This window comes from Halyomorpha halys, unplaced genomic scaffold (assembly GCF_000696795.3).
Source record: "Halyomorpha halys isolate HHAL.00 unplaced genomic scaffold, Hhal_1.1 Scaffold284.1, whole genome shotgun sequence".
Taxonomy (NCBI): domain Eukaryota; kingdom Metazoa; phylum Arthropoda; class Insecta; order Hemiptera; family Pentatomidae; genus Halyomorpha; species Halyomorpha halys.
The window spans coordinates 764,133-778,068 of NW_027105232.1; the positions used below are offsets into that span (position 1 = coordinate 764,133).

Below are 13,936 nucleotides of genomic sequence, written 5' to 3' on the forward strand. Positions count from 1 at the left end.
TTAAACAAAAAGAACAAAGAGTCGTATACTATTATTATATATTATTTAATTATTATGCCTATATGTTGTAAGATTTAAAAAAAAAAAAAAAAGTCCAATATGATTAGAATAAGTATGCTGTAGCTAGGAACTGGGGTGCTGAAGTTGGGGAGCACATCTTTGTTATTTTTGAATAAACGTTTTTCTCTTGTAGCTGATGATTACAGCATTTATCTAATTTGATGAGGCTTATCAGAAGAAACAGGTTTTAAATGATGTGGACACATTACCTTCTGTAAAAATATCTAGAAATACAATCTCTTTTTCTTCTGCACACATATTATATTTTTTAAGAGCTCTAGTATAAATAACATTTTCTATATTTACAAGGTAGGGATTCTTTCTTATAATGTGTTTATAAACAGCCTTCTTTCAATAGTTAATTATAAACTTATGAATATTAATAAACATAATCTAAACCCAGTTACCTTGAGATCAATAACTCCACCATTACTGGGGTTGAAAGTTTTCTCTTGATATTCATTATTATACTTGATAATATCTGGCCTTCCTAAAGCGACAAGTTCTGGTTTATGCATCAGTTGTAGGAGCTCGCTAGGATCTGAGACATTCTCAAGACCTGTTTTCAACAGATCCAGTGCTGCACCAAATCTCGTCTTTGAAATATCATTATAACCCAAAACAGATCTTGTTTTCTAGATAAACAAATATTATGTTAAATAATGTTATATTTTCGAGTCATATTTTGATTAAAATTGATACAGTATTGTAACCAACTAGTAACAAATTGGTATATACTATAAATTTAATAATCAATGTAAGGCATTACCTCGAAATATGGATTTCCAGTTGCCAGCCAGTAGCCTTGATTTTCTAAAAGTTCTGTTTCTTCAGAACCTACTGTGATGCCAGGGCCCTGTTCGATGACCCAGAATGAGAGAGGTTCTTTTGCTTCTACAACCAGCCATTGTTTACTTCCAGTTCCGCTTTCTTCCCTGTTGATCAACTCTGTCCAGTCCTTTCCTCCTCTTGACAGTCGGCAAGCAGCCATCACTCTTGGACCAATCAGAATCTATAAATAAGATAATGTTAACTAACTTGGGAGAAAAGATCACAAAGAAGAACAAACTTTCTGGATAGTTTTCCTTAAATCAAATATAAATATGTGGAGTTAGGAGATTGATAGTTTATATTTATGACTGGCCTAAGGAAATCTGTGATACCTTGAACTTATTATTTTTTTTCCAAAGGAAAGTTAACACATGAAGAAGAAAAATTAGGAAGATCTTAAAAAAAGGAAGAACGACAAAGTTTTTTTGCAATTCTACCGTTTTTGTTTCCGGAATGCTTACTTACATTTACAAAAATAAATATTAAAATTTCTCTAAAAACCATCAGAATAAAACAGTGAAACTTAGGAAATGATGCTTTAAGATAGGAAATATACTTTCATAATCAATATAAGGGTTATCCAAAAAATGCCCCAAGGGCGCCTAATATCAGTGTCACAAGCATCACTAATCCATCTCGCCATAAATTATTTTGGCTACCTACATCATGAATTTACACTAAATTTAAAATCCAATAAAACATAATAAGATATCCTTATATAATGGCCAGTTAATAAAAATGAAATGTCTGATATGATACTAGAACTGAATTTTTTAACTGTAAACAATAAAACGTTTTTGGCCTTAGAAGTAAAAATAGAAGCTGAGATATTTCTCAAAACTCAATAGTCCTTTGATAAGCAGAATATTTTTAAATTTATGTTTATTTATTTTTTGAAAAAATTATATAAGTAGGTAAAATAATTAAAGTGAATAAAATTACATAAAGCAATTAGTACCTTATTAAAGTCCATTTTTTCCAGTACACTATAATTTGACATCTTCATAGCTGTTCCTGATATTGTCAATGCATTTTCCCCAGACACCTTTAAACATAAAAGTTAATTATAAAAACACTTATTTATTTCATTACTATTATTATTATTATTATTCAAAATTAATCTAATTTTAATTAATTGAAGGAGTTATTATGTTACAAAAAGTAAATTTCAAGAAAACAAGGTTCAATTTTTTTTGTTGGAGTTTGTTATGTTTTGAAGTGTATATAGCTTCTTCTACATCGAGGTATCTCAGTTATTAATTGGATTTTGAGGTTAGAGAAGCTTACACTAGCTAGATAGGCTCATGCCCCCTTCATCCACACTAAAGATCCAAAAAATGTTACATAGCGCCTTCCTAAACTTACCCCATCAATTATTGTAAATGTAAATGATCCTTTAGATTAAAATCGGCTTTATCAGTGCTAAATGAAATCACAATACATACATTTTAAAATATGATAAGATTATTAGAATATACAGAGATACACTATATACAATTAATTTATTGTTGCTCATCATTGTTTTATCTCTTATTATTTATATTTATATTTTGTATTATTTTCCTTCATTATATCACTTTCCATCTAATCCATCTCCATTGTATGATCTATATATTAATTTTATTATTTATTTGATAAGTATATTATATTTTATATGTTTCATGTTTATAATTCCATTTAATTATTCTTCTTTTTAGGCTGTGTATACTTTTTTAATTTTTGTTTTCTTATTTGAATATTCTATTACCTTTTTAAATTTATTTTTGTGATTGTTTTTATTCCTCTTTTACTCTCATTTTCACATTTACATTCCCTCATTACCTCCTCACTCTTTCCTTCTTTTAATTTTAATTCATTTATGACTTTTTATTTTAATTATTACTTCACTATCATTACTCCAGTAGTACATTTGCAATTCAATCACCTTTACTTATTAATAATTATTATTCTATTCATTTATATTTATAATATTTTAGTTTACAGTGTTTCCTTGTTAAATAATTTTTTATACATCTTTCTATGTATATTCTTTTCATATTTTAAAATATTTCTATTTTGTTCTCATTCTAGCCCTGATGAAAACCTGCAAAGCGGGGTGAAACGTAGGTTAGTAATAAATAGTTTTTTCTGCTATTTTTCATTCTTGGATCATCTTCCTATAATTAATATCATACAGTAAACTAATAATCATCCAATAAAATTGTCTTATGAATGAATTTAATTATTTCTTTGTTATATGAACATTAATTAATTTATCTATCCAGATTATTCATTAACTAACTAATAAATAATTAATTACCTGATAAAAGTCATCTAAAGAATATATTGTCCCAGGATATGACGTAAAGATGATAGTTTGACCCGGAACCAGTTGGCTTTTGTTGGAAGAAGTGTAATGGTAGCCAAATGTATATTTCTTTTGCATCCTTAACATTTCTGTATATCTAATAAAAAAAAATTAAAAAATAATAGAAGGAATCATAACATATAGAAACTAGTTAAGTGTACATATAAATTTGTAAACCTTTAAAAGTTGTAAACATTATGTAATAATTGTTTTGTTTTATTTTATAACTTAGTAATTAATTAATTTATAAGATTTTTTTTTCTAAAATGGTCTCTTGCATTACTGAATTTGGAAGAATATTGAGAATAAAACCATTCCCAGAAACAAAAAGCAAACAATATAGCTAAAAATAACAATAATGAAATAATTCTATTGAAAGAACAAGGACATTTCTGTTTGTACAACAACAGGACAAATGCCCATACATAATAACAGAGTATACATTGAATACAACAAATTAATTATAAAAAGAAATAGTGAAACTAAAACAAACTATTGAAAACAGATATATAAGGCAACAGTATAGAACAAAATTGAAAACACACAATAATTAAATAAATGACTTTATCTAAAATATAAAAGAATTTTAAAGCATACAAGTAATTTAAACATTCAAAGAAATAATTTAAATCATACATGGAAGTAATTTAAGAAATACATGACTATTCAATAACTCAAGAAACAGAGAAGGAATATAAATATAAAATTAAACAAAAAAAAAAATTATTAAGGAATATAAATAATTAATCTACAATATTGGTATTAAAGAAAATATAATGGCACAAAAATTAAAAATCAGCATGTAATTTTTTCTTTTTATTTATAAGTACATACTTTGTCAAAAACGTATCAAAATCAACAACTAATTCTTTCCTTCGAATTCTATTAATAGAAAAATAACAGGTAAAATTATTTTGAGCAAAAAGAAAGTTAAAGGCCTAATTAAAAAAATAAAATCCATCATAGGGATAGTACTAAAGATATCATAAGGGTCACTTGTAATTTTTTAGAAATATTTACATTTATGTAAATATATTACATTTCATAATATTTTTAATTCTGATAAAATCCAAGAAAGAAACATTATGAGGATTCTTAAACTCATAATTAAAAACAAAAATGGAGGGCTCATTAAAATCAATTAAGATGATTGACAAGTAGAACAACAAGGTAAACTAATAATAAGATAACTTATTATGAGAGTCGAAAAATGTTAATTAACAAAGCAACTGAGATTAACAACTATCACATCATCAGAAGGATGGTATTTCAATATTTATTTTACTGTTCAAAAACCTGTTGCTAGGTTTAGGTCTTGGAAGCATTTATTACAATTGGACCCTTTTACTAATTTCAGGGTACAAATAGAATATATACCACCAGCCCAAATCGTCCCTCCACATTCTATGTTAGCTCCCACGGCTACCAAGCCACTAAATATATAAACCACCTTCAGCGGACCCGGTACCTGAACTTATAAGGCCAACAGGCAAAAAAAGATAAAATGTAAACTAGTGTATATATGTAATTCTCTTAGGTTAAGTAATATATATATGATTGTAGTTGTTTAATTATAAATAAATAGGAGGTAGGAAAAAAAAAATAGAATATGATGGAATCTCGAAGAGGCCCTTCACCTCCATCTCCACCAAGCATCTCAATACATAGATAAGTATTTCTTATTTCACTCTGACCTTCAAATACCCACGATAGAAAAAGGTAGTATTCAATTTGAATAATATTCTCATCACAAAATGCATTTTATTAATTCATGTCTATTTTATGTTTCTAAGGGATCAAAAAAAAAAAAAAAAATAGAATATGACATGATATTTGAGCAATTGTTGACTATATTTATAAAGTAATACATAAAGAGTGTAGGTGAGGTTTATTAAGTGAACGATTGAACTAAAAGTCATGATATTCTCATAAGTTATTTCCAGAATTGCCTTAACCAAGGCAGTGTCTTCACAGATGAGCGGTAATGAAAATCTGTTCTTTTACAAGATTTCAACCCTATCAAAGTGCTCACTGGTATATTACTAGAACTAGATACAAGGATTGTTCTTTGTCAAATCTAACATTCTCCTGTTTCAATTTAGGTTAAACTGTAAAATATATTTTAAATAAAAAATTGAAAATCAGGATTTATATATAATTATATCAATAATCTGGCTTTTACAAAACTTTATTATGGCAAACCTAGCAACAAAACAATAATAATAATTGTGATGACAGATTGGTTACCTTTTTTGAAAAATCTTAGAGGCTTACATAAAAAAAACCTATAATTAAATGATAGCTGTTTGAAAAAAAAACAACTACATGATAGAGATAGCTCTGAAGAAATCACAAGGGTTCTATGTAAATTTTGAAATATTTAGGTTTCAATTAATATTTATTATTTTAATCCCTAATAATATCAATTTCTAAACAGCTTTTAAATTATTGTAACTTACGGTCCTCCTGATTCGTGTGCCAGCATGAACTGAACAGTTGAATTGGGAAGCAGTTTCAACAAGGCCAACGATACATATTGCTTTGAATTCCTGAATTCTTCAATGTTATAATATTTTAGTTCCTCCAAATGCTTGATATCTTCTACACTATTCATCCAACTGTATGAAGTAAAAAAAAAACCAATGGTTAGAATAATAATATATTATATATATGCACATATTTCAAATTATAGTCTTTAAAGTATATCAATTGAACATTCTACTCACAGAAAATCTTCATGCAGAATGTTCAGTTGTTTTTGTTTTCTGCTTCTGGAAACTCCAAGTTTCCAACCTTCCTCTAGTCCGTCTAGCTGAGTATAATATAGATTTACCTGTACCAAAAATTAAATACTTACTAACGGAATGCAAAGATTTTTTGTTATAATTTTATTAAATTATTCCTATATTACTGAAATAATTTAATTAAAGTATAATAAAAATAACTAAATCTCTACCCAATTTTACTTATAAATATATTAAATTTGACTTGTTCATTAAAATATATACATAAATTAAGAAATTCATATTTTGCATCGTAAATTAATTAATTTCAGAAAATTTGACTCTGTAAAGTCTAGTTTTAAATGTTAATTGAAAATATACTACACAACTAAATAAAAATAAGATCAACTTATATTGATCAAAATGAAATTTATTGATGTATTTGCTCACGAATCCAAAGAAGCAATCAACTAAAAAAAATTGAATAGAGACAAGATGAGCAACGGGACAAATGGGTGGCAATCATATAACACAATAACAGTGTTCAAGGTGACTAGGATTTAAAATTAAGTTAGATAAATGAGTGAATGTGACAAGAGAATTAAAACCCTTACTAAGAAGCAATGGTTGAGTTCCTACAGACTTAAAAATCTACCTAAACACATAACATAAATATATTTATTTAGTTTTCCTTTTCATTTTACCAATTTATTATAATAATCATTAAAATTTTAAATTTAGATTTTATTTTTTTCAGAAACCAGGTTTCACAACCGTGTGCTTCTATTATATTTGAGTATCTTAATATCTTCTGTAGATGGATCACACCTTTTTGCTATACTGAAACTCATTAATGGCTAATCTGATTTCCAAATCAATTCCTGAAAATTCTTAATGTTCCATCATTACATGGTCCACAAAATTATTCAGCAAAATGCTAATATATTTCATGTTGCTAATTTGGTTCATAATAGATATATCTCTTTCTACAAACATTTTTACACTCATAAATTTTTTCTTCCTAATGAATTTAATTCTTATAATTAATTGTTAGAGAACCTGAAATGAAAATGGCCAATAGAAATTACCTGATGCCAATAATAGTCAGTGGAATCAGCTTTCCTCGCACTGGCCTTAACACTAGTTTCCATGTCCCTCAACTTGGCCCGAATGGAATTGCACTCTTTCTGATTGTTCTGACATTTAGTGCCGATGATATTCATCCAACGGGAATATATCAGCTGCCAACTGAGGCTTCCTTCCAATAGTCCCGCACCAAAGGCCTGAGCCCAATCTGGGTACTTGGATTGAGTTTCAATCTCAATACTGGCCCACCTTTAAAAAATGTTATTAAGTATAATTATCTAATTTTATTTTTATTAAATTATCAAATATAATTTTTATTTCAAAATCCTCAGTTAAAAGATGATGGAGATAGGGAACAAGAAAGGTAGAGCTTCTTATTGGATCTTAGCACCAAGAATAAATAAATAAAAATAAGAGCTTAGTTTCTATACCTTATATAAGTGAAAATATAATAACAAAAAAAAAAATTATCGTATCATACTTATATTACGGTACTAAAGATCTTTTTTAGTAATGTTTAACTTATACTTTAGTACTTTTATAAAACTTATAAAGCAGTAACTTTCGTAGACAGAATGTTATCAATAAATAGAACTGAATTTAAATTACGGTAGTAATGTTTTATAATGTAATACAGATGATATAATAAATTCCTACTATTTATTTTTTATCAAAATGTAATGACTTACCCAGTTTGATGAGTTGTTGGTTTATAATAAGCCCTCACGATCCCTTTGTTCACCTTATGGGGCCTATTGTTCTGCCCCCAAAACTTGATGTTGAAGCCAGTCTTCTTACTGTAGAAAGCAGTTGCTGAATATATCCCATCATCAGGGGTGCTGTAAATAATTACTTTATATAGAATAATTATTTTATACTATGTATACTGATAATTGATAAAAGAAATTATATTCATCTGATCATTCAAATTACATTAATCAGAAATAGCAGTCATAATTGTTTTATCATTAGTTAAAATGTAAATTAATGTATATTCTTACAATATAATTATCATACATAATTGTATCCTAACTTAGTTAGAGATGAAATGGATCAATACATCATATATTTATTGATATTTTATTTAAATTCTTTGACAAATAGAAAAAAATACTAAAAGTGATTAATTAAGTGATTTACAAAATATGAGATTATAGAGAGTGAAAACAAAATTGATTTATTCATGTTTAAGTCAATAAAATAAATGTATTCGTTTGTTTTTATTTTGATAGTTCAGTGAGGGATGTCTATTTTAATGAATTAAAATTAAAATTAAAACTAAAAAATTATTTAGGATGAATTAATTTTACCTTCCTAGACTAAGAGAAAATATCCTTGTAGGGTGAAACTTTTAATAAATACGCCTACAGAAAGGGCTAAAGAAGGGTAAAGTACCTGGATGGGATGGGGTGGGGGTTTACTCGATAAGAGTAAACAAATATGTTTCTCTATTATATATAAAAAAAATCTAATGCTCACCGTTTAATATTTTATTTTACATATAAGGTGGACTAAAGGAACTTTAGTTCAATTTATGCTTGAAATTTCGTCATCTAATTTATAAAAGAATGACCAAAAAAAAAAAAAGAAGGTATATTAGGTGAGAAAAATAATCACAATAAAACAAAAATCAAAAATAAAGAAAAAGAACTGGCTATAAACCGAAATTTTAATGTAACAAAAAAATTCGTAACTACTTTTTAAAATATGCCCCTGACGGACGGACCGCCCGAAACGTCGGCAGTGTTAGCATACTGATGTAAAATTAATAAAATAAAGAATGAGCAATAAGTAGGTTAGTTAATTTATGCTCGATATAGAAACAAAAAAAAAAAAGAATATCATATACTTTTATAATACTCTAACAGTGTAGCCTAATTAAAAAAAAAAGGTATGTTCTATTTATTTTCATTAGTTTTATACATTAAAAAATTACGGCATACTGAAATTAATTTTTAAACATACAACTCAAGAAAATGAATATTGTTTGAACTAAAATAACACTAGCGTTTCCTGATATATATTTGGCAATATTCCTAACCCCTCTAGATCATCCTTAAGTCTACAAAGATATGAATATGAAAAATGAATAATGAATAAATGACGAGGATATATCTACAGTCATCTGCATAGAATACCCTCCGCAGGTTTTTCCTCTTGTGTAATAGCTCGTACAATCACATAATATGTTAATTAATTTAGTTTCACGTTTGTATATCACATCCATAAAATTACAAAGAACTATCTAAGAAAACTAATTATAATCTGATACAAAATGAGGAAAGCTTTGTTTTTCATTATTATTTCTACCAATATAAAGACCAGGCAGATTTCTTAAGCCATTAAAATGCGTGTAAACGAAGTGCAGTGTATTCTCAGTAATCCGAAAACTCTCGTGATCCAAACTGGCGTAAAAAAAGAAGGAGCCAGCTGACAGCTGATTTCAATCTTGATTAAATGTATAAACCCTCATGCTTCAGTGAATGATACAGACGTTAATGAATGAGTGTAAAGTCGTGAGGAGAATGAGTTCACATTTATAACTGATGAGGAAATCGCATAATGTTACAGAAGTTTCTACCAGAGATGAAGAAGAAAGTGAGACAAGTTGAGTAACCAACGACAATAAATAAATGTCTCATTTCAATCACTGTCTGATATGGGCAACAAAAATTGATATAAAAGCAATTCCTTCTCTTACACCTGAGATAAGAAGCAGTGAAGAGGTTTCTGCAGAAGAAAAAAAAAACCAACCTCTTTAAAAAAAGACTAATTTTTAAAATTTCAAACTGTCAAATTTCAAATAAAATATGTAAAAAAATATATAAATGAAAATAGTTATGTACATTCATATTGTTTATTTTTTTTTACACTGTTTTCCCTATTACTTTCTGTAATCCGAATTTTTCAGTAATCCGAACGCCCCCCCTGCAGCATTAGTTCGAATTAACCAGATTACACTATACAGTGAAACCTTGCTGATACAAGGAGATAGGAGAACCTATTGACTATTTGACCATAGCCAAAGAGGTATAAAGGGAGCTATAAAGTAACATTACAATACTGCTCACCAACGCTGGATGGAATACCTGCTCGGGACACTAAAACACAGCTTTGGTGCGAGCGCAAGTTATTAGAGTTACTGGCGTGCTTAAAGAATCTCAAGCTGGTGTGGATTCCTAAATACAAGGGAATCACTGGCAATATGGAAGCTGACCAGCTTGCTAGAAGCGGGACTGAGCGCCCTTTAAAGGTGGCAGAACCATTCACAGGCACCTCTACAAGACACCATCGTAAAGACGTCCTACATTGGGTATAGAAGTAAGCAGGCAAGGAGTGGAGATAATGTACAGGGCTGAGACAGACCAAGTACTACCAGACAAGATCCATAAGTCCCGGAACATATAGAACACAATGCCTGGCTAAATAGAAATCAACTCCGATTACTAATAGGAATTCTTACAGGGCATTGGAGACTTAAAAGACACCAACAAATTTGGAGTAGTTGGCGATGAAACTTGTCATTAATGTAGACAGGTCCCGGAAACTATTCTAGATTACAAAGCAGACTGACTGGTACGTGTTACTAAGGTCTTCTGGGATCCCATAGACTCCTTGAATAAGAGTCGTCCATTTTTAATTTTCAATCAGAAAGGTTCAACATGGAGGAATAGCTAATATAAGAATTATTCCATTGGTCTCCCTTGGGGTTGGCAAAAAAACCAATAGGCCCACTTGTCGTTACAGTATTGCCGCTCCGCCTCCTACAGGAGTTTTAAAATTAAAATGTACTTATTATAAATAAAGTAAAATTTCTCACTAACATAGGCACTTCGAAGAACAAGATGGTGACCAGAGCTATGACGACAACTATGAAGAGGAGTATGGAAGTCAACCTCGTCTGCTCCCAGGAAGCACCGACCACTTTCAACATCACCTTTTACACCTGCAATTAAATATAACAAATAATTAAATGAAAATTAAACAATCGAATTTCATAAAACTACTGAGAAAAATATATTTGTTTACAAATGTGAAATAAACGCAAATAAGTACACCAGGTTTACTTCCTCTTATATGCACCAACTTACACAAGATAAATTATTTGAAATCAGTATACCTAAAGAACGTGTGTGAAATTCAATGAAAAAGCAAGGACAATGTTTCCCAACAGAGATGTGTTTCACAATAAAGAACAATCTAATACTATTAGTCTTGTAGTTTCTTCATGGGAAAATACAACGGCAAGCCAGTAGAAAAAGTGAAGCTAAAAAGGCCGGCCTTATATGATTTACTGGGGCGTGGCAGAGGAGTAGGAGAAGAGTACGATCCAATCATTGGCTGCCTTCTGTTTCATTTTAATAGTAAGGGTTGAAAATTAATGAAAAAAATCGATTTCCAAGTTCAACGTATGACCTAAGTATAATTTCGTTCATAATTTATATGTAATATGTATAATTTCTGGTATTTCAGTCCACACAATGTTGGTAGTTATTTATGAGAGAAACAAAATTTTTTGATTTTTAGGATTTAGAGAGTCCTTCCTATTAAATAGATTAAATGAGGGACAAAAACATTTGTTAGTGACCAATAAGCTACATATTATCGCAAAATTTCACATATTCAATCGTACAGTTTTATTATTTTAAATATGAGGATGTCAATTCCAATAATTCCAAAAATAAAAAAAAATGGTAATAATTTATTATTTCTTTAATGCAGTTTCAAATTCCTAAAAGACATTGGATCCATGTTTGTTTTTACTGTTTTATTTATATAAGGAATAATGTATTGGTTGTTATTAAAATGTGCCAATTCAAACGAATAATATTTATTTACATAAAAAGAAGTAAAAAAACTATTTATTTTGAGCTAAAAAATTATATTTATATATATTATAACCAACAAATTACATTATATATATATATATCGTTGGCACATGATAATTTTTTTTTTTACTATTTGAGTTATGCTGACCGCTCCCGGACTATCTTTTTGTATATAACTTACGACTAATCAATGATCTTCCAAATATTTATTTACTTTTTTTCTTATGAAACTAAATTTTTTACTTCAAATGAAACAAAACTTGTTGATTTTCGTTATGCAATAAATGATTCTTAAAATATTTTATAAAATGTCGTTAGAATTTAAAGAAATATTACGTATTCAATTGGAGATTGATTTCAAATTATAAATACTGAATTTTTCTTCATTAATATTCACAAACACTTTAATCAATAGCGTCTTTATTGTAAATTACGTTTTCGTATACCGTCACAAATATAAAAAATATTTATTGTTTTGTCAAAAAATTAAGCCAATAAATCTTATCCTTCATAATTTTGTTTAAAAAGATTTTTATACACTTGGTTTATTCAATAATTTAATAATAATAAATAGTATGACGAAAAAATAATCAGAAATGAATTAACGATAAATATGATGACGCATGGTGATTGATTTCACAAATGCGCCGAAAGGTTATGGCGTGCTGATTATTAGTTTTTTTTTTCAATTAAAAGATAAATTAAATTTATAAAAAACTTGTAATAATCAATGGATTTATCTACAATTATTTAAAGTGAACTAGACTAAATATGTTTATAATTTTATATTTGAATAAGAGAAAAATCTAGTTTTCGCTTCAAATCACTAGCTTTCTAACAATTAATCTGTATTCCATGAAAATGTATGGTGTTAGTTTTAGCGAATAATCAAATGATAAAGAAATTTGTTTAAAAAAAAATGCATGATGAACAATATAGATATATATTTTATATAAATGTTTTGAAATGATTTTAATTCTGTATTTTTAGTACGATTCTGTAGTGTTTTTGAAAATTTACATTTCTTTTAATATAAACTATATAATTAAAAGCAAAGTACATTAAAACACTGGAATTAACTATGCGGAAGTAATTACATAACAAGGCCTTTTATTATTATTATTTATTTTTTTAATAAATTAAACATATTATAATCAATAGTAAAATAAAGCATAATTACTTCTTTTTTTAAAATAAAAAAATATTTGCTGAAACCAAATTCTTAAATGTACCCAACACAATTTAAATATTTCTGTATTTAAAACTTGATATAATTTCTCAATTACGCAGGTTTATATTTATCAGTTTATTTGATTTAATATCTTAAAGAGTTAAGCATTATATTACCGTACAGATATTAATAAAAATAAAAAAAGTATACTTTTCTATCAATAAATATAAATAAATTAATAAGGCTGTTAAAGAAATTAAAGAGTTTTAACCAAGAGAATAATATGTATGTTAGATGGGTCTTGATATTTCAAAAATTTCTTGAACTAATACTAGGTGGGGTACCTCTTTTTGCCTTAGGGCGGACCAGCCCTTAATAAAAATTATACAACTGTCTATTTAATTGTTCTACTCGTTGTACTCAAATTGTAAAACTGTAATTTATATTATATTGTATTCTGTAGTTCAGACTGTATTTTTTTTTTCAATATAGTGTAAGGAGGAAAAAAATAAATTTCAAGTCTTTATCCCAACATTTAAATTTGTACTTCAATTTAGTCCCTTTTCAAAAATAATGTTCGTAGTCACTTTCACAAAATTCGAATTGTATTCACTTTTCGGATAAACTCTAACATAAACCTTTCTTTTCTTTTTTCTTCTAAGCCCTAAGGATCTAAAGGGTTTGATATATAATTTTTTTTTTCGTAATCCCCTATGGAAATATATTGAGTAACGCGTACAAATATATAAAATAAGTGCTCAACCCTTCTTTTACTCTGAGGTATTTTAAGGTGAGTTTGTGGACGTCCACTGTGCACTTATAAGTATTTGCGCCTGCGACTCTCCGTACACAGTGGACGTTCACAAACTCACCTTTAAAAAAAAATTAA

The 13,936-nt window shown here is 28.0% G+C and overlaps 1 protein-coding gene across 4 annotated transcripts in view; it reads right to left on the reverse strand.

Moving 5' to 3' along the window:
• Window positions 1–467: 467 nt before the first annotated feature.
• lama (lamina ancestor) overlaps window positions 468–13,936 on the reverse strand; it is a gene marked incomplete at its 3' end in the record, with an annotated part of 59,409 nt that continues 45,940 nt past the window's right edge. For all 4 annotated transcript variants that reach the window (XM_067049808.1, XM_067049818.1, XM_067049813.1 and 1 more), the window contains 9 exon segments: window positions 468–695; window positions 830–1,072; window positions 1,850–1,936; window positions 3,191–3,335; window positions 5,698–5,856; window positions 5,965–6,071; window positions 7,050–7,296; window positions 7,737–7,886; window positions 10,872–10,993. In XM_067049808.1, the coding sequence (XP_066905909.1) occupies window positions 468–695; window positions 830–1,072; window positions 1,850–1,936; window positions 3,191–3,335; window positions 5,698–5,856; window positions 5,965–6,071; window positions 7,050–7,296; window positions 7,737–7,886; window positions 10,872–10,981 (1,476 nt within the window).